The 21,728-nt window shown below is 40.5% G+C and overlaps 2 protein-coding genes across 2 annotated transcripts in view; both read left to right on the top strand.

Annotated features, from left to right (window-relative positions):
• Positions 1 to 7,835: 7,835 nt before the first annotated feature.
• Positions 7,836 to 13,787, top strand: lrrc17 (leucine rich repeat containing 17). Its single transcript, XM_030789184.1, has 3 exons — positions 7,836 to 8,616; positions 11,556 to 11,711; positions 13,372 to 13,787. The coding sequence occupies exons 1-3, from the start codon at positions 7,836 to 7,838 to the stop codon at positions 13,785 to 13,787; spliced, it is 1,353 nt and encodes a 450-aa protein (XP_030645044.1).
• Positions 13,788 to 18,325: 4,538 nt separating this feature from the next.
• The window catches only part of bltp3b (bridge-like lipid transfer protein family member 3B), a 31,108-nt gene continuing 27,705 nt past the window's right edge, over positions 18,326 to 21,728 (top strand). Inside the window, exon 1 of the mRNA XM_030767974.1 lies at positions 18,326 to 18,369. Coding sequence (XP_030623834.1) covers positions 18,326 to 18,369 — 44 coding nt within the window. The remainder of the gene's footprint in view (positions 18,370 to 21,728) is intronic.

The following is a 21,728-nucleotide window of genomic DNA, read 5'->3' on the forward strand; positions in this document are numbered from 1 at the left end:
TGAAGACTTTATTCTCGTAATATTACGACTTTATTCACGTAATATTATGACCTTATTCTCAAAATCTCAGATTTTTCCCCCCTCAATGTAGCACTAATACTCCATCGTAATGAGGAACATCAGTTATTTGACATGTTTTTTTTCCCTTCCTCCCAAAAACAAATAATTTTAAAAATATTTGTACGAAATGAATATTTGTAAAAACCCACTATTTGTGCTTTGCCGAATACTGCATTCGGATTTGGCTCAACCCCTAATGGATAGATAGATAGATAGATAGATAGATAGATAGATAGATAGATAGATAGATAGATAGATAGATAGATAGATAGATAGATAGATAGATGGATAGATAGATAGATAGACAGATAGATAGAGAAGTGTCTGGCCACACTGTCTTTGCACTATGCCATATGAGTCTTAAGGTCCACAGTGCGTGAAAAAAAGAGTAAAGACCTTGGGGTGGGGCAAACAAATCACCATGCTTCCTTTCACTCACACTAAATTACAGGAGGAATTTTCTGGCCTTGGTACGCTTATCTTGACTGGGCTCAATTTTGCATTCTCCAGGGAATAGGGAAATGCATCGTCAGTGATTTCACTGGGCTCTCTGTTACTCCCTTACAAGGCTGAACGTACCACCATAAGTTTTACAGAGTGCAAGAGCACCTCTTTAGCAAAGGAAGCTACATGAAGTAGTTTCCCAAAATAGCCAGACTCATTTCTTTAATATCAAGAAATGGCACAGTAAACTGTCAGTGCATCCAAAAGCACACATCTGATAGATGCATAACAGACTGTTCTTTAGTGAAAATAAGCAACCCATGTTTCTCATCTTAATCTCTCTGTTTTATTTTGTGACACAGCTAATGGATATTCTGCTTTGAGAGGTAATCAGGGTGAAAAATGCTTCCTTCATGCAAAAAGCGGTTTACCCAATGGAATAATTTCTGATTACATCATATCTTGCATAACAAAATATGACAATACAGAACAACAAAAATCTACTGAGGACTGACAGTAAGAGTCAGAACACATTACCTTGAGTATTCTAAACGGTGTTACGGAAATGATAAGATTACAGTCAGATGACCATACTGCGCTGAACTGAAGAGAATGATGCTTTTCAAGCACCCCTCATTTCCACGCACTCAATAGTTGGCAACTGACATAGAATGATTTAAATAAAATAAAAAAGTGTGAGTGCAGTATTCTTGCCAATGACTTTTAGAGAAAAAAATGCATTCCCAATCTGTCATGGAAAAGAGCCAGACTCAGGAAATCTAATTCCTAAAATATGACTTATAATCCAGCATCTACACAAACATAAAAAGGGACGGGTGCCAACCCACTCAGATTTTTACTAGCCTGTAAGGGTGATTATAGTTGTACTTTAATTTTATAAGTATCATTGTAAACCTTCAAATAAGATGTGCGCAGAGTTATGAAATGAAATTAGTTAAATGTTAACCAAGCTAAGTTTTGTGGGGGTACTATCCTTGATCAGTCAATCAATCAATCAATCAACCAACCAACCAACCATCCAACCAACCAATCAACCAACCAATCAATCAATCAATCAATCAATCAATCAATCAATCAATCAATCAATCAACCAATCAATCAGTCAATCAACAAATCAACCAACCAATCAATCAGTCAATCAACCAATCAATCAGTCAACCAATCAATCAATCAATCAATCAATCACTGTTCATCTGGAGTTTCCATTTGAAATGTTCAACAAGAGTCACATCCTTGATATAACTTGTGCAGCTGTGTGAGTGTGAGAACTGGCAGGCAAATCTATTTCATGTTGTGTAATGCACGGAGTGCAGGGCTTGTATTGGAGTATTTCAGGTTATCCAAAGATATCTAAGCAACCATTCACTACAGCTGGACTTGGACGAGAGAGAGATGCTACAGAGTGCCAGAACATCTACTAAAGGATTCTGAGAACATATGAAAGGCAAATCCTGGCTATTGTACTAGTCTTCTTCAAAGCAACTATGCTTAAAATGGGAGCTGAAATGTGATGCTCTTTTAGAACACATGCTAATTTAGATAAAATGTTTAGAAGATGTTCTGTGAAAAAAATAGCAGTGTCTAGCACTTTGACCAGCAGTGTGGGAGATTTTTTTTTTTTTTTATCTTTGACTTGAAATTAATGTGAACCCTTTAAATGGATCAACAGAGGGGAGGCACTCCTTATAAGGACCAGAGAAGACAGTTACAGATGACTTTTGGAACCAGGCATATTAAACTGGGCAGCTCAGCTCTTGTTTTAAAAGCTTGAGGGCCAGCTTGGGGGAGGATATACTGTGTCCATTAGAGAGATTTTGTTCCTTAAACACAGCAAATCTGCCTCAAGGACATTGGTCTTAAGTGAGAGATTCTGGACATGCCATCAAAACCATGTTAACAGTAAAAACGAAGTATCAGAGAAAATGAGGGGCAATGCTTCTTTCCAATTTCTATTGTGTTAAATCAGTTCATCCTGTAAGAGGAAACAGACCCATTTGTGCACAGATCACGCAAAGACTACAAAGTACATTATCTAAAATTACATTGTCAGAGCAACTGCTATAAATACTGTCACCCAATACAACAGTCAGAAATATGATCTCAGCTCATATACACACACAAACGCACGCGCGCTATGTAAGTGACTGTTGTAAGAGATACAGCTTCTCTGTCTTTAGAGTGGCAAACCCAACACAGCGTCGAGACACACGCATAGTAGCCTGGAGGAGGTCCACTTCATGCTAGAGCCAGCGATATAAGTTTGCCTGCTTGTACTGCGTAACCGTATGTAATTCAAAACCAGAGGCAGGCGCTTCTTCTGCGTAGAGAGAGCTTCTGAGGCAATAGGAGCGGCTGGCAGGCGGCGGTCCAGGGACCGGTGCAGCGTTCATGAGAGGACAAAGAACGGAGAACGCAGGACCAGCGGGTGCTCCTCGTGGACAGACGCGTGGCTGCTCTTCTCTCTGTGCAAAGGTAGCAACTAGAAAGCTTTTGCAGCGCCCTCGCATATGAGTGTACGTGCTCGAGAGGGAGATTTACAGTGGGCTTCATTCCCAAGACAGAACATTGCACAGAGCTGGAATGTCTTGTTGTATGTGAGCTTGTTACGCATTTATGCTCCAATTTCGGTACATCTCGGTTTATCAAACGAGGCAACCTGGGAAATCACCGATTGCCGTGTTGGCATTTAAGCCTTACATGTTTCTTGGTGCTTTTCTACATATCCAGCGTGCTGGTTCAAAGTACTGGGGGGATGGAGTGAAATGAGCAGTCCCTTGGGAGTTCCACGCTGTCTTAGTGAAATGTGAGTTCAAGGTCTTCATTGACAACAGGTACGAGTATGTAGAAACAGACAGTATGTGGTGGAATTGATCGACAGTGAGCTGCTCATCATGTAGTGTCCCTGGATATGAGAGAGTTGACTGCTATGAATGAAAGACAAAGGAAGTTCCCCACAAGCTAATACATTTCTTAGGTATTCGGGGAGTACTTTTACTTGAATTTAGTTTGCCTTGAGTTGTTGGATTTACTGCTGTTTTTTCATATCAGGGGTCCTTGCTTCTTCACCTACAAGTTTGATTCTGTGATAAATGAAAATAACGCATTTGTCATGATTCTTTGCTTTTCCATGCAGCAAAATTCAAATGGTTTTAATTAAGGGCTGGAGTATGTGGAAGCGCTCTCTCTCTCTCTCTCTCTCTCTCTCTCTCTCGCTCTTGCTCTCTCTCTCTCTCTCTCTCTCTCTCTCTCTCTCTCTCCCTCCTTCTCTCAGCGTGTGTGTGTGTGTGTGTGTGTGTGTGTGTGTGTGTGTGTGTGAATCTTAAGCTGGTGAATGTTTTGGAATTTGGGATGGATTAGGGGTGGGAATTTTTAAAGGACTCTAAACTTGGGGGACTGTTGAAGGGCAATAGATATGGCACTTGATTCGGCAAACATTAAAGGAAAACTTTGGTAAGATCAGATCACCTGGAGTCTTGGTGGAAGGGAAATGAAGAAAAGGAATGAAAACAGACGACTTCCTAACTCTCTCTCTCTGTTACTATACAGTGACTGTGTTCTGCATCATTTCCCCATTTCCCCTAGAGTCTTCCCATTCCTCAGTTCTGCTTATTCAGTATTAGTCTTGTAAATATTGACCCCAGAGGCTGCAACTGACTGGGGTGACAAACAAAGACTGTTTTGTGTTGGGAATTGCCTGAATCAGGCATTGATATACCTCTTTACAGATATGCATGGCTACAAATTGACATTTGGACAGGAATACCACACAATCCACAGGTTCTCTGAAGCATAAGATAGACAGTCTGTCGTTTATTCCTAGACAGAACAAGAATGTGACCCAGTGAGGCATGGGTGGTATAGTATTTACTTTTAAATTTTAAATGAAAAATAAGAAGGAACATGCAAGAACAATATTAACCATAGGCAATTAGATAAGAGAGAGAATTTATTATGTTTTACTGATTTATAATGATGTTCTTGCGTCCAAGAAAGCAGTTCACATTCTGTTGCTTAATAACAGTAAACAGCCCCAGCTGAAGTTCTGTCATGTTTGTTGCAACAGGCTTGTGGTGTAGCTGATTAATTGCAACATGTTGAGTAATATATCGCCTGTATCACTGTAGAAAATGAGTTGTGCAAGGTAAAAGGTGTATACAATAAAACTGTATTGTCTTCACATGCCTGTTTGTAAAGGCATATGAAGACAATACAAAATTCATACCCAGAATGACAACCCTCATCTCCTCCATTTCATGGATTGGCAGTGCTAACAGATGACCACACCAGGTGTAACTTCTGAGAACTAATAAATAAAAAGAGGCAGCTTCAGACAGCATGAAATCACCAATTGTTGACAACTGAGGAGTAGAAGATTATGACCTGTTCTGACAAGTCCCAGTTCTTGATGTGTTTGACTGATGGCAAGTTAAGGATGTTGCATAAACAGTTTGAGCCCATGGACTCCCTCTGCCTGTTGACAATAGTACAGACTGATGACAGAGTTGTAATGGTGTGAGAAATGTTCTCCTGGCACATTTTAGGTCCCTAGATACCAACCGAGTGGTGTTTCAATACCACAGTGTATCTCATCATTGTTGCTGACCAGGTGCATGCCCTCATGGCTTCAGTTTACAGTTTATACTTCAGGCAGGATAATGTACCATGTCATTAAGCGTGCCTCAGAATGGTTCCAGGAACATGACTGTGAGCTCCCCCTTCTTCAGTGTCCGGCTCACTCATCAGACCTCAATCCAAAAAAGCATCTCTTGGATGAAATGGAACAGGTTCTTTGGAGCATGAGTATACTGTCATCCAATCTGCAACAACTGCATGATGCCATCACACTAATGATTTTTTCCATCACTGTGTATAATCCTTTATCTGAAGATGCCTTTGTGTGAGGCAGACCTACGCAGCTGTTCTCTCTACACCTCTGATATTCAAGAGGGTGTCTGCTCATGCATTCACCAGCCTGCAATGAACTAGTTTTGAGATTAATTTAATTCTTGAGACTCACTTTGACCCACTGGGATAACATTTCTGGCTGGACTTTTGAGTGTCAATCATTTATGATAATCTGAATTTCACATTTTCTGCTGAGCAAACTCAACCCTCTGGGTGCATTATGTCACGGTGTTGTTTTATTGCATGGGAGGAATGGAAAATTTTCTGCAAAGGTAATCTGCACTGTTTAAAAAGGTATAACACCTGTCAAATGCTAATAAAGAAATCCCCACACTACCCAGAACTTAAAACACTGCTATCTGTTGGAGAATAAGCAGTTTGCCAAGTGCTTTCTCATTTTGTTGGCAGCTCACCAGAATTCTGGAAAGGAGTCACCTCTAAAAACCCATTCCAAAGAATTATGGATAAATGGTGTATGCTGTGGATGGCAAAACCGCAGTAGCAAGGCTCATTCTCCTTATTGCTAAGAAATGAACTTTCTTTTAATCCATGTTGAAATGAAATGACAGTCTGGCTCTGGATACTGTATGGAGTAACAGAAAAGCTTGTTAAGTGCTCTATTCTCTAACTTCACCAGACCAGGGCAGAGGGATGTACGACTCCCAATTTATTTTGTGACAGTTTAGTCAGAACCTCCAGACACTTGGCCGGGCTATTCTAGACAGAGCACAGGAATGAGTGCCAGTGATACCGTTGACAGGCTGAGACCAAACTAACCATGCCCTACGCCTCCAGACGAACCTCCCCCGCTCCCCATATGGTTCAGTGTTTACACTGGCACTTGTGGGCCTCTGGTGCCGACATGCTCTATTCTCATACTTAGTACACACTACCCACTAATTTTCCTCAGAACAAAAACCCCCGCTGGTTATGCACCTCATCAGACTGTTTGTTTGTATTTACTCCCATTTTATAATTCACTGTACGTGTAGAATCCATGCACGGTGTAGAATCCGTGCACGGTGTCTGTATATGATTGAAGGTAGCCCCACTGTGAACTTTGACTCACTTTACCATTTTTGCACATTCTAATTCATTGGATTAATGGAAGTTACACATCCTTCTTATAGCTACTCTAACTGTTGAACACTGATCTGGATGCAGCTGAATGGGACTAACTGGAGATGATGTTAGTACTTGGCAGGCAGTGCAGCTGTCTGACATCAAATAGAGCTGGAATTATTTATTTTGCCGCAGGCTAGGCCCTTGGGAAAATAGGTTTATCACTTTTCATAGTTATTAAATCATAGAGGAAAAGAAAATTGCACCTACACCTCTACAAGTCATGAAAGAATGATTAGAATATAATAAGATTTTGTGAGGTAATGTTTCTGAAATCTTTTGGGGGGAAGGTTATGCAGCTTTCTTTTTTTTAAATTTCACCAGGTTACTCTCTTGAGATCCAGGATCTTTTTTCAGAAAGTGTTTAGATTCGGTTATTCCTGCACATTTTGTCTGGAAACAAGAAGTTCAGAGGTATTCAACATTTAGTCACTGTGTTTACAAATGGGAATTGTAGGTCCATTAGCTTCTAGTTTATTTCTTCAAGTTGTAAAATTGTATGAATGGTTTTATAACAAGAATAGTTTCAGGAAGATGATACCTTTCACATGAGTGGTGTTTTCTGTGCTGAAGGTCTTGTAAACATAGGTTCAAGATTCTCATTTGTACACAACGTGGCAGATGTGTTGTGAAACTGAAAGAGGCTCACATACATCTGTTTCCAAGCAGTGGGCCTAAACTTCCTGCTCTTTATAGAATGTTTAAAAATGAGTTCTCTGTGGCAGATGCATCCTACACTTAAGGCTTGACCAAAAAAGAACCTGTAAAAGGAACAAAATACCAGCACCAGATTTCACCTAAAAAGACAGGAAAGTCACTTGGACCTGATGGTAAATTAAAGTGTTTGGGAACATTTAAATAGATGTTAGCTGAGTTGTGTATACAGTGTGGTACCAAAAGCCACACCAACAATAGAGGAAGAACTGACTCAGACAATGGATTCCACTGTGCTGTGATACTGGAAAAAACCAAATGCTCCCAAACAAGCATTCAGAAACCCAATGGTAGGAAACACCTCTAGCAGATCACCTTTTGACCATATGGAGGTGGGGGGGGGGGGGGGGGGGGGGGGGGGCAGACACGTGTCTCCTCATTGTCTGAGTATGCTTGCCTATGTGCTTCACTTAACATGCTGCAATTTTCTTAATGTCTTTATCTCCTAAGGGATTGCAGCTGGAAGCCCTCTACATAGACACCGGCTGTGAGTTGAGGCTCTCTATCCCTGGCCACAAAGGTTTGACAGGGAGACTTCAGTGATTGACCCAACTGACACAGCCCTAGCCATGCGGCTCTTTGCAGCTCTGCTGGTCCTCCTTGTCCTTACTGTGGCACTGGCGGGTAAAGGAGGCCGCAGCAAAGGAAGAAACAGGATAAGGGGAAGGGGCCGGGGGAGCAGAGCTGGGGCTGTCAAGCGCTTTGCAGCTGAGTGCAAGGAGTATGTGGAGGATGGTAAGAAGGTCTTGGACTGCCAAGAGCGGCAGTTGACCACCATCCCTCTTGGTTGGCCTGATGACATTGAGCACCTCCTGCTGGCCCGCAACAAGATCCGTATTCTTCGCAACGATGCCTTTGCTCAGTTTCGTTATCTTAAGAGTCTAGATCTGCAGCAGAATGAGATCTCACACATTGAGGAAGGAGCCTTCAATGGCCTGAGTCAACTCTCAATCCTGCTGCTGCAACACAACCGCCTACAGCTCCTCACTGAGGAGGTGCTCTTGCCTATGCCCCGTCTACACCACTTGCGTCTTCATGACAACCCCTGGCGCTGTGACTGCCAGCTAGACAGTCTGGTGCGCACCTTGCAGTTGCCCAGCAACCGCAACATGGGCAACTTTGCAAAGTGTGCTGAACCATCTGCTCTTTGGGGGCAAAAGTTGAAAAAAGTTGATCTAGAGCTGATGTGTCCAGATCTGCAGGGATCCAGTGGAGCCAGGCCACAGCTTCCCCAACAGCAGGGAGGCAGCAGCCGACCGAGGCCCCCAGCCATACAGAGACACCCAGATGCTACCTCCCTGTGTCACACTTACATGAGCCCCAAACCACTGTTGGACTGCAAGAACAGAGGTAAGAGCCACAGACTATTACTAAACAAAAACCCTCACATATAATCTTGTCCAATACTGAACTTAGTGGTGGCACTAATGCAACAGACAGCTCCTTAATTGCTGTAAGCTGGGCTTGTATTGTTCCTGTCTTGGAAGTCGCTTTGAATAAAAGCTTCTGCTAAGTGAGTGAATGTAATGTAAATGTAAATATATGAAGCACTGCGCATTACATCATATATGCTTGGAAGTTTGTCTCAGCTTTAGAATCTCACATTCTAATCTAATATTCTCCAGTAATGCCTAGTATTTTTACATCAGTCATAGACTTGAGACCATAATGTTTTCCTCAGCTAGGACCTGCACCAGCACATACCTTGGAGAAAATGAGATGTGATGAAATGGAGAATCTGAGCTCAGTAATAAGGGAATCATAAATAACACTGGAAATGATTTTTCATTTACTTTCCTGAGACCACTACATATCGTCCTAAAGAGACTCTTGGTTTTATTTCTCTTGGTGTGTGTATCTCATGCTTTGAAAATATTGTGGTCCATGAGAAAACCATAGCATGTTCAATCCCCCTTATAAATCCTGATATGAGTGGCTCATGTCTTTTTGCTGAGTCATAGGCAGCAGGGGGCATTAAGTCAAGGAGGACAGCTGAATCAGCTCCTGGAAAGACAGAGTTACGTAGAGTCTGGTCTGCAGCCAGAACATCAGGAGATCTCTCCAATGGCCTACATTATTGGCACTTCTCCAACCTTGATTTCTGAGATAATATTTCATACAGAGCCACAGATTGTTAATCAGGAATCCAGCACACAGTAACCTCCTTGTGTCTCCAGTCCTACTTTCACAGTTCCAAATCATAAAAAAAAATAAATAAAATGAATGTTTCCGTTGTCATACTTGGTCTTCCTTGGATTTAGGGAACTGTGGAGAGTTCCACACTGTCACTATTAATGAGACCCAGTGGGTATGGAGTGCTGAGACCCTTACTGACCTTCCAGTGAATGGATGTCTGTCATAGACTTTGAAAGTCCCATATTTAGTGTATAGTGCACATTATTAAAGAGGGGGAGTTCCCTGATCTCTGCTTTTTCACATTGTATTTTTCAATGAGACGTCTCTATTTTTTTAGAAGACTCTCTTCCATTTGTAATGGAGAGTGCTATGAAAAGAGTCTTTGTCTTACCCTGAACATCTCTCATACTGTCCACACTTCAAATGTGCCTTAATGCCTAATCAGTGTCCTCCACTAGGGTCAAATACAATGTGCAGGAAACAACGGGAGAGATTAAGCGTAGTAGAAGTAACAATATTGGGAGACATCGAAAATATTGGTCCAGGCTTGAACAGGAGTATCTGCACTTGCACTGAGCTGGGAATTGTAATGGCAGTCATAGGAACAGAGGTTTACAGAGGTGGAAATTTCTCTGCTTATTCTAAGAAACCCACAAGCCTGCATGTTTCTGGGCTCTCTGTCCCTGCTGAGGTCAGAAAAAATGAATCAGTGCACTGGGACTAAGGACACTGAGGGTCAGGATCTGTTCTCCAATCTAAACGCCATCCAGATGCAGGCCTGCACTATTATGTCATGGTTTTGGAGATTACAGGAGTATAACTGGGTGTTCCTTTGTCTAGAAAACCCCCAGAGTTCACTGTACATATCTGGCAATGTGGAAAATAACATACACATGGAGACAAACAGTGAGTGACAGAAACAGAAAGAGAAAGACAGATGTATTTGTCTGTCCTCATTTTGCTTCTTATAATTAAACTTTTCCCTTGAGGTATATTGTTGCTGGCTCTGCTGTTCTCTTTGGTGGTATGCTGCTTATGTGTGCTGCACCTCAAAACTACTCAGTGTGGACTATTGCCAGAGCGTAAAAATGCTGATTAGAGGCAATTTATGAACAAAAATTTATGTTTTTTTTGTGCAATCCTTTTAATTTGCTCTTTCAATGGATAATAAGGCTCCATATGCACACAAGAGTAGGAAACTAAATTTTTGTGCACACTACCCTTTAGATAAGGAGTTGAATTTATAGTATAAGCACTAGCACCTCTATGAAATTCAAAATCTCACAACCTATGATTGGCACATAGTAAGTACACTGACGAATTACTGATCAGGATTGGTTCTGTAGGAGCTGAGAACTTTTAATTGTTTTAAAAGCTGTAGTCAGGCTCTAAGTGCTAAAACAGGCGTGCTAGTGGGTTGAGGAAAGGAAGTTTGACTGTGTCTGTTATTGTGCATTTCAGCGATGCTTTTCCTCTGCACACACATACAACTTATGAAACATTGTATGATGACATTTCCTTACAGTGTCACATGATTGATGTTACCCACACTATCCAAGATGCTGTAGATGGTTAAACATCTGCTGAGATAAAGGACTGTAATGTTTTGTTCAACAACGGAAATAAATAAACAGTAGCCGAGGACAGTCAATCCGTGTCCATTCAAAATCATAGGCAAAGGTTTGAGAAAATATAAAAGAGACTTCAGTCACTACAGATCACATTTTTTTGCACATAGTACCCACATTCCACATTGTCTTGCATTACAAACCGTACTAACCAGGAGATGTTAAAAATGGGTTACGCTTTTAAGGACCACCTAGGTTGAATGGTCTATGCAGGGCCCTCAGCCATTGCTGTGGCAGATGTTTCCATCTATGGCCTGCCTGCTGGAAGTCATTTTGAAACTTGCTGAGTTCCTTTAAAGTGTCTTGAAAGCACATGGTAAATACTACACCACACAATGTCCTTCTAAGACATGAAGAACAGACATTATTGTCAATAGAGGGCTAGCCTTTGTAGCGTAGGGGATAATTGCCATTCTCCTGACAACGTCAATGAATGAAACCAGCTAATTACTCTGCTGGATCTATTTGTTTATGTGACTAAATTTCCCCTCTCTACCTTTCTCCTTTCCTATTCTCACCCTACAGAACTAAAGATTGTACCTCCTGATATCCCAGGATACATTGTGAAGATGGATCTGTCAAGTAACAACATCACACAGCTGAGGCCTAAGGAGTTCCTTGCAGCCAAGGAACTAAAGCTCTTAAACCTCAGCAGCAACAATCTACAGCAGATCGACATGGGTGAGACAGAAATGAATTTATCCTCTATGCTTACACTATTTGAGTGTCTCCTGTAATTCATTCTGTACCACAGATGGTTAAATCTCCAAGTTAACTGTTAAGTGCACATTGATTATCTTATGTGATATAAACTGGGTGCCAACTTTGTGGTACCATTTTTACTCTACCATCTGACAGTCTTAGTCTCGGAAAACTTGGGGTGTCTGTGAGGACATAATGATGGAGTAGTTTATACTTTTGTGCTGAACATGCACTTTTTTTTACCTTGTATCTCATTCTGCAGAGAAAATCGTACTGCAATAAAAAATTAATCACAGAAAGTACTGAAGGGCATTCAGGGGAAAATTCAAAAACATCTGTGCACCATAGCTCCATGTAATCCTGTGAGTCTTTAGAATGCTTAAGTACTATAAACCCCAACAGTAATTACATTTTCACACTGTTAAGACTTGTTAAAATCTGAGATCCACTAAGCACAAAGAGCTTTGTGCTGTTTTTAGCTGAGGAGGCACTTTGCTTTTTGGCATCTAAACCAGGAAGAGAGACCAAAACATAACATTGCTTTTAATAATACCATCTCAGGTGGCCAGGAATGTTTGCTTAGAAACAAAAATAATTTTCAAACCCTTATCATTACTCATATCGGGACATAAGTAAACATATTACCCAGGGGTATTCCCTCAGGGACCATGTATTAATCATAAAGTCAGTCGAGGTTTCCATGAGAATGTGTTGACCATACTGGAATACTGCAGCTCTATTTCTCTCTGTATCTTTTTCCACTCTCTGCAGAACCCACAGCCTTCTAAAGCTGAAACTAGGAGTGCACTCCCATAATAGATTAGCCTGTTTGTGGTCTCAGTGTCTTCATCCCTGTAGACCAGTGTAGCTGAGTGGTGTTCCTAAGAGACAGAGAATCAGGCTTGTGGATTTGTTAGGTCTCCTAGAGCACAGGCTATGAGAATTTCCCTGTGCCCTGTGTTTCATCGTAACTGACAAAACAAATACTAATCAGATACAAGCAGACATCCTGCTGCAGATACTAACTCTCTAACGCTGTTTATGTCAGACGTTCTTCTCACTGAATTAATGTGATTTTTTGTTAAGAATTCACGGGCACTCGGTTACAAATTAAAATAACTACAGACCCTTTTTCCCTTTTCCATCCAAGAATTAGAACTTTACATATTATTAGGATAGTGCTATGCTTAATGGAAGTTCAAACAAAGTAATTTTTCTTGGAAACAGACAGATGAAAGGCTTACCATCAGCAAACAGACAGCATACAGCAGATTTTGCCTCCATTATTTATAGAAATAACAGGCATGATACATTGCTATATTACTTGACTTGATCCTGAGAGTGTGGTAGATATGAGAAGATTAAGATCGTCAGTGATAATGAATATTCAGGAAACAGAGACAGTAAACAATTCAGCCATCTCAATATTGTTTGCAGTTGTTGTTTGGTGTGTTGTTGGCTCACCCTAATAACATGTTTTTGGACATCTGTTCAGAGGTGCTGGTAATAACCTTTGCATGTTGTCCATTTGTTACATGTTGAACGTGCAAAACCAAAACCAGCAGCTCATCCACTGATAACCAATGACTATCCCTTTACATCTTACATATAAGCCCTCTCTTTGTTTCCCCTCTCTCAGCTGCCTTTGCAGGTCTCCTCTATCTGCGAGAGCTGGACCTCTCCAACAACAGTCTGCATTACTTTCAGTACGGCGTGCTGGAGGACTTGTACTTCCTCAGGAAGCTCTCACTGGGCAACAACCTTTGGATGTGTGATTACAACATTCACTACCTGATCTACTGGCTGAAACACCACCCCAGTGTGGAGTACAGCGGCCTGGTGTGCAGTGATCCACCAGAGTTTCGTGGTTGGCCAGTGGAGAACTACGTCAAGACCTACAACGCTGAGTGCCCCAAGGACAAACAGGTAGCCCCGCAGACAGATAATGACCAGGGAGGAACCACTGTCCAGGAACTGACTGCTGATTTGGAGGAAGAAGCGTTGCCTAGTCCAATACGAGTCCATGACAAATTTGAGATCATACGTCTGAGTTAAGGACAGTAACAATGCGGCTGAAATGTCTGATTGTGGGTTTTTAATTATTAATTTTTTTGGTCATGAACTGTCCTCTTACTTCACCTGGCTTTTCAAATTCATTCTCTGTCAGACAAGACATTTTTGGATTATCCTGTTCATAGTTTCAAGGGAGATTCTGTACTTGGTTTTTATTTGATTTTTTTTAATGTAATTTTTTTTAACATAAAAAGATAAATGAATAAGACTACAGACTCTTTTACAATGTATGGTTTTATTATGTCAATCCACTGATAAATAAAACTCCTTTTTCGTAACATTTGTAACCCATGTCATACACATTTTCAGTTGGACACATGCACTCTCACTCTTTCTGCCCCTCCTTATTTCTGTTTTGTGTGCACACGCACACACACGCACACACATACACACAAATCTGGCTTCAGACACACCTATTAATGAACTATAGCCAGAAGATATTGTAACATCATGCAGCTTTTTGAAAAGCAGATGAGAGGGACTAAGAGGAATTAAGAGCAGGCCAGTCCAAGGTTCTCTCTCTATAAGGATTCTCTCTGACCTGAAACAGATGCTTCCTGGTCCTATAGAGATTGATTCCTATGGACAACAACTCATTGGCTGGTGTGATGTCCTGAGTAACTCATCCATGTACAGCTCATTTGGAAGTATTAATGAGAATGGAAGAAACCGGTTGGAAGTAAATGGGCAGTGAAAACAAAACAACAACAACAAATAGCCCCATCAAAAAAACCCCAAAACACTTTTTGCACAAAATTAAGGTATAGAAGCATTTTCAGTGGTTCAATGATGCGATGATGTGTGAATGAAAAAACTGTGTAGTTCAATATTTGTAGTTCTCAGAAAGTTAGATAGTTTGCTTATTCTTGTTTACATATGATTCTGGAGGCCCTCCTCTCTAGGTTGATGAATACAAACTCACATTTTAACAAGAATTTTTACTTTTTTCTACAAACCTTCCTTGCTTGGCCCTCTGTTTTTAAAACTGCTATTTTAAAACTGCTATAACTATTACATTTACCTAATGAACTATGTTCAAAAACACAAACAAACAAAGAAAACCTTCATAGATTTGGGGCGTCTGCAAAGATCCAATTAAGATATAATTCCCAAGGAAAGGGCCATTATAACTGTGTTTTCTGGTGTCCAAATTGCATGTCTAGAAGGGGAAAAATGATTAACTAGAGTTTTAAAACAGAATTCTGAGGTATAATACGGGACCAAAACACATTCCCTATTTATGATTATCATGTTCCCAGGCTCAATCCCAATGTAGTTGTACTTCAGAGTTTGAAAATGTTACAATTGGAGAGGCTGATTCAAAGAATTATACGTATAATAAAGTCATATGTAAAATTATACATACTCATAAGACAAGTTTCAAATTCAAACGCACTTTACCAGAGGTTTTAAGAAAAATGTGAGGGGTTGTTGACCAGTTCTACACCTGGTAAGTGTTACTGAAATGCCTTGCATTGCTTTGGTAAGAGGCACTCCGTCTGTACAGACATGTATGACCTTTTTCATCCCAACTTTAACCTTTCCGTAGACACACGCACAAACACATTTCCACACATTCACATGCACGCACGCACACACACACACACACACACACACAGAACCATATTTAACCTTTTAGGCTCTAAAACACTTGTATTATTGTACAATGAGCAGCTATAATGACAATAATGACTGCTATATGCTAAAATAACCCAACAAATATGCCATTATTTGCTCACTAAAATTATGAGCAACATACACAGGAATGTCCATTTATACACAGACAGACAGGCAGGCATACAGACAGACAGGCAGGCATACAGACAAACAGACAGAGTGACACACATACACACACACACACACACACACACACACACACACATACACATTTAAAAATGAGCATGATGGTGTTTATCTACAGTTCAAAAGCAAATAGAATAGCGTCACTTTAAAGTTCTCTTGAAAAAGCTGTGCTGTTCTTTGTTCAAACAGCATACATGCTTACAAGACATTAAGGCGAGCATGATATATAGAAAAGCATGCACTCATAATATGCTTCTCTAAACATAGTGGGGTTTTTTTTTACTCACAAATCATTTTTTGAGACTCATGCAAAAAACATTGCAACAAAAACATGTACCAAAGACACTAAAATTAATTCTGAAGAATTTTAAGACTTGAAGACAATGGCCAAAAATAACACTGCATTTCAGGGGGCATATTTGCCAAAGAAAGATATTGCATCCAAGATCCACAATTCTGCTGCCTTAAGAAGAAAGGCCACTATTTTAGGGTTGAAAATTGTCCATATAAGCTCAAACACACTGCCTCTAATTCTCAGCCCAGAATATGTAGCCATGTGTCAGAATTCGTTGAAAAAATGATGCTCTTCAAACTACAAAAAGAATGTGACACAGTGAAAGACGTGTTTTATCATTAGGAACTGGAACTATACATCACTCAGTATTCGTCTGGCAGTAACAAGTGTGCGTAATGAACCAAAAGTAGGGGCATTACAGTTAGCTGAGAAACTGGATACCTCTCACATTTCAGTCCAGTTTGAATACTAACACATCGTACAACGCAGTATCTCCTCTTGTCATGTTTGAATGGTGAAAAAGTCAAGAGGGTGTAAAATATATCAGGAGTATGACCGCATTTTCTCGTGCTTTCAACGGACAGCTGATTTGATCCTAAACAACAGTCTTAAGAACGCGGACTGAAGTCACTTACATGACGAGACAGTATGATGAGTGTTTATCAGTACTACACAGTAGAAATAGTAGAACGTGAACCAAAAAGATCTGCCTTGACTTACGGCTCCATCTAGCGAGCAAAGAAGAAACTTATTTTCGTCCGTAATTTTTTAAGCGTAGTTGCATTTCACCTACAAAGCTCATAACATGAAGTATTGCATTTGGTCAGCCACCATTTTTGAAAACTAATTCGAGATTTCAAAGTTGAAAGTTGTTGAAATCAGCGAGCTTAAGTGAAGGACACTGCCGTGATGACCGCTAGATGGCGCTTCAACATTATGATCTTCGATGTGTCCGTTACAATAAAGTTTAGGTATCATACGCCGTCATAGTAAGGGTGTGTATCTCTCCTTTGCGGCCGATACGAACAGAAAGTTACGATACGATACCATGCGATACGATACGATTCGTTGCGGTTCAATTTAATGCAAAAAGTTGAACATGCATCAGAGATCACTCTCAAGGATGTTCACATCCACAATTAATAAGTACTGAACCATAAAGGTTTTATCACAGAACACAGTGTCTGTAATACAGTATATAAAATAAGCACTCTCTTGAAAGTTTAAAAAATAGTAAAATAATTAATAGAAACCACAAAATTTGGAATCAGTTTCTCAGTTGCTGTTCTCCATTAATTTTCTACATTATCACAACTTCATTGTTCATTTGTTTATGGTGAATGTGGTTTTTGAGCAATATTGCATAAAGTTACATAAAGAAAAGAATCCATTACAAATGACTAATTACTTCACTCAGACTGTAATGAGACTGTTCATTAGTTTTTGGAAACAGTAATCATACTACTCATTACTTCACTTCTGAGTTACTCTCTAAAACCAATACAAATGTACAAAATGCAAAGGAGACAAATGACACACAACAGTCCCTTCAGTGCTTTATTAGTGATTCAACACCAAATGAAGATGTTATGTACTAAATAATGACTCACTTACATTCGAAACGTATGGATCAACGAGTAAAGGCCTTTGGTTCAAGTAAAGAAATGCCTCAAAATGTATACGTCCATGAATAAAAATAACAGAGGCCATACCGTGGTAAAGTAGTTCAGCAACTCACAAACTGCCATCAGAAAGTCTTTTCAAAGAAAACCGTACGCAGACTGTAAAACTTGCTTATTATTGTTAAAACCATTGCTAAGGCTGAACTCATTTTTTATTGACAAAAATCTCTCAAATCTCGATTTCTTGGAGAGTCTCTTCCTTTCTAGAGTCAGCAGAAGACTACCTAGACGTTGGCCTGGGCAAACTTTTATGTAATTTGTTACTAAAAACATTACTTTGTTACTTTGCACCACGTTACTCCAGTAAAGTTAATAATTTTTCATAAAATCGTAAGGCTTTACATTACTTCATACTGGTTTGGATTATTTTCTTTCTCACATAATACAATAAATTGTATAAATAAACGCACAATGAAATGCAGACATCGTCGACTAGTGACTTGTACAACGATGACCCACTCCCCGCCCAGTGAGCCTCGTTTTGGGTGCCGACACCTCTAAGCCCCGCCCGTCAGACGCTGACTAGGACTACAGGACCTTCTCCAGGTGATACAGCACCCAACATGGATCCTTTAGGAAAGTGGATACGTGGACCGATACACAGTTAGCAGTTTCATCTTAACATTTCGGAATGAAATTTATGTTTAACCTCTGTGGGAACGTATCCTTGGCCTGAGGCCTGTAAAATGAACGAAATTTAGAATTTGGCTCGGTTTTGGGGATAAATCATTCATACGGTCATGGCTGGGCTGATCAAGAAACAGATCCTCAAACACCTCTCCAGGTCAGTGCTTTATCGATCTTTGAAAGACAACGTATTAATGTTGACAAAGGGCAAGAAAAGGCACCTTGACGAAACGGGCTAACATTTTTTTCCAAAGCGTAAGATAGCTTCTGTGTTCTGTTTTAGTTAAAGCTATCTATGTAGCCAGCTAGCATGTTAGCTAGCTAGCTAGCTTTATAAACTGAAGTTAGTCTGACAGCTTACAGGCTATCTGATACTGAGCTATTGAAGAAGAAACAACTTGGCTCCCATTGAGTACCTAACCTCTGTTCTATTTATACTGCGTGCTCTGTTGTTGGTTAAACCACATTGCTGGAAGCTAAATTATCAATATATGAACCGAGACACCTAGCCAGGAAAAATGAGGCTAGCTAGGCATCTTACAGAGACCGTTAGGTTAACTATCCTTAGTTACATCCTTATCATGTACATTCCCTTCATTTGTGGTGAGCTGCTTTGTGGTACCATTCACTGTAGGCAGTTTCTAAATCGGATCTGGAACGAGTTTACATATTCTACGTATACACTGCCTTGTTCGTAGAATTTTACCTGTTATATTAGATAGTGACACATACCCAAGTGCCTCAATGTGGACCTGCCGAGACTTGGAGCACAACAGTGATTCGGATTGGTAGCGGTTCACTTTGTCGTCCAAGTGGGTTAAAAACATCGGCGCAATATTACAAAAGTTTGGTTGCCCCCCTAATCTAAAAGAATAAACCTGAAGTCAGTTTCTGACGAACCCCATTATTCTCATTTGAACGAATGGGTGAAGTAACACCATTTATTTAATAGAGTTGACTCAAATTACTGTAAGAGCTTACGCCTACCTAGCGAGGACATAGTTCGATTTGGTGGAAAGTACCACTCTATTTTATGGGCATAACTGCTGTGCCAACAAGTATCGCCAACAATGGGCTCCAGCCCATTGTTTACGGGCGATCCAAGTCCAGCACACCTGCATTATTTATGGTGTCAGATCGCCTGGTTGAATTGTTATGCGTTTCTTCATTCTTCTTTTTTTTTTTGAAATGTGAAGATGTTCACAATGAAATATAGAAGTATGAATTCATTCCTCATTTTTATTCATTGGCAAAACAGAATCTAACACTTACAAACCTAGGCCTAGAGCACGACAGTTTGTGCAAATGAGCAGGTGCAGTTGAGGAAGTCCTGTGATAAAATCAGAACTGAAATGTAGGTTAAACCACCATTGCCTTTTTCTTTTGCAGGTGTGTTTGGTTTATATATGCAGACAGCAGTAAGGTTCTGTCATGTAGTCATGACTCACTGATATCTATGCTATGCTGTTGAACTGGATACATCCCCCTCAGACAAACTGGAAGCAGAACTGCCACACTTTTAAGTCAGACATTCAGTGGTATCTGGCTTTCACTTTCAGCAAAGTCATTACAATCACTCATTTTTACAGCCCATTACAGTGAGTGAGAGAGTGTGTTAAGGTGGGTGTTTTTTTATATGCCCCTCTGTACTATGTCCCTCACTGAAATCTCTCTGTATTGTTGTACTTCTGTTGTCTTGACCATAGTTTTGATCACTGTGTTGTAATTATTACTGTGTACTCCCAACACTGTATTGGATATGTTATGTGTCAGGGTTGTATATGTGACCAGTTAAAGGGGCATTAGCCGCCCCCCCCCCACCCCCCCATGCTGGGTCCTCTGTGCAGTACCCTGCGGGTAACAGGTTCGTGTTGAAACAAGACAAACTTTCAGAGAAGCCTGTATTTCTAGTCCCTGTCCCGCCAATTCCCACATCCCTGTTCTCCAATGGTGTGCTTAAGCTTAAGCTGTTAAAAGTGAAGACACTTAGATTGTGTCATTTAGGATGATTCATTGTCAACGCTTTTGATGACAGAAGGTTTATAAGACTAGGTAATATTGTATTTCTGTATCAGTTTGTAATAGCATCCGCTGTGCATGTGAGAGACACTACTAAAGATAGTAATCTCCGACTGAGATAAGTAAGATTTGTTTTCTCTCAAAGCTTGTGTACAGGGACAACTGGAGGGCCAGCTTCCTAGAATACATGCACCTGCTCTTTTTCCAAGTTAAAACAATTAGAACTAGGCTCTAGGCAGAGAAGCAAACTTCCCACTCTGCATTCTTCCAGATGAGCGAATACTACGTCACCACAATTTGTTATGATGCAGTGCGGCCAGCAGTTGACGATACAGCAACACACTGCTTGTGTCCACACATCCACATGTTTCTCAAGTGACCCTACAGTCGATGAGCAGATAACACAGTGTCTCCTCTCATTATGGCCAAGCACAGGTATCAGATGAACTTTGGACCCAAGCCAGATGTTGAGATCTAGCTTCACAAATGCTGTAACCTGACTATGGGCAACTCCTATCCTGCTTACCCTCTGAAGTTTTAAAGCATTTGTGCCTGACCTGTATTTCTTGAAACCCTGGCAAATGGTGATTTGTGCTGTTTCCATTGTATATTATATATGATATATGGCCGCATTTAGATTTGTGTCACTTTCTCCCATGACCGCGTCTTTTTATTGATCTCCACACGTTCCGTTTTCTTTATGGATGTTCCTCCATCCGTGGGACACGGCCTGTCTTGTGTGGCCAGTCAGTGTGTTATTCTGATATATGTTTGGGCTATGATGTGTTGATGTGATAATCCACTGTGCTAAGTGTGCCTGTCATTGAGCAGATTGCGTTCACAGGCTGCGTGATCGGTTACTGTCCTCTGCTGTAGTTTACTGTTAGTTATGTGAGGCTATGAGGGAGAGTGGCATTTGGCCAGTGTCTTTGGACTGATGGCCTCTTCTGCTTGTGTAATTGCTGCTTATGGGTTGCTGAGACGCTAACCTTTTCCAGCCGTGCCGCTAGGGCCATGAGTAATGTTACATCAAGAATTCAACCAAGCCCTCAATCTGACCCTTATTAGAAGATGACACATATGCACAGTTATACATTATTCCTTCTAACACATTTCATTTTTTCAGCTGGTGAAATTACAAAGAAACATAGCATGCATAGCAAGCATACCATACCATACCATATTGTCATAGGACATACCTCACCAATGATCCTTAACTGTGAACATGTCTCCTTTAGTTGCAGTGATTGTTAATTGATGAACAAACCAATGTTTGTTTTTAGAACATTGCCAGAAGACAAGTTCATATTTGTCAGAGGACACTGCTGACTCATCAAACGTATGTGTGTCTGTGTTATGCTGCAGGACAGAGGAATGGTCATGGATGTACATTCACTGTCCATGTTATTAGAGCAGGATAAAGGAAAGATAATGGATATACACTCACTGTCCGTGTGATTAGAAACACCAGCCTTTGACCTGGTCTCACTGGTCACT

Source organism: Chanos chanos, chromosome 1, assembly GCF_902362185.1.
Source record: "Chanos chanos chromosome 1, fChaCha1.1, whole genome shotgun sequence".
NCBI classification, from domain to species: Eukaryota; Metazoa; Chordata; class Actinopteri; order Gonorynchiformes; family Chanidae; genus Chanos; species Chanos chanos.

Coding starts and splice junctions, on each gene's coding strand:
- lrrc17 (XM_030789184.1), top strand. CDS start 7,836: ATGCGGCTCTTTGCAGCTCTGCTGGTCCTCCTTGTCCTTACTGTGGCA. Junction 8,617..11,555: donor GTTGGACTGCAAGAACAGAG/GTAAGAGCCACA, acceptor CTCACCCTACAG/AACTAAAGATTGTACCTCCT. Junction 11,712..13,371: donor TCTACAGCAGATCGACATGG/GTGAGACAGAAA, acceptor CCCCTCTCTCAG/CTGCCTTTGCAGGTCTCCTC.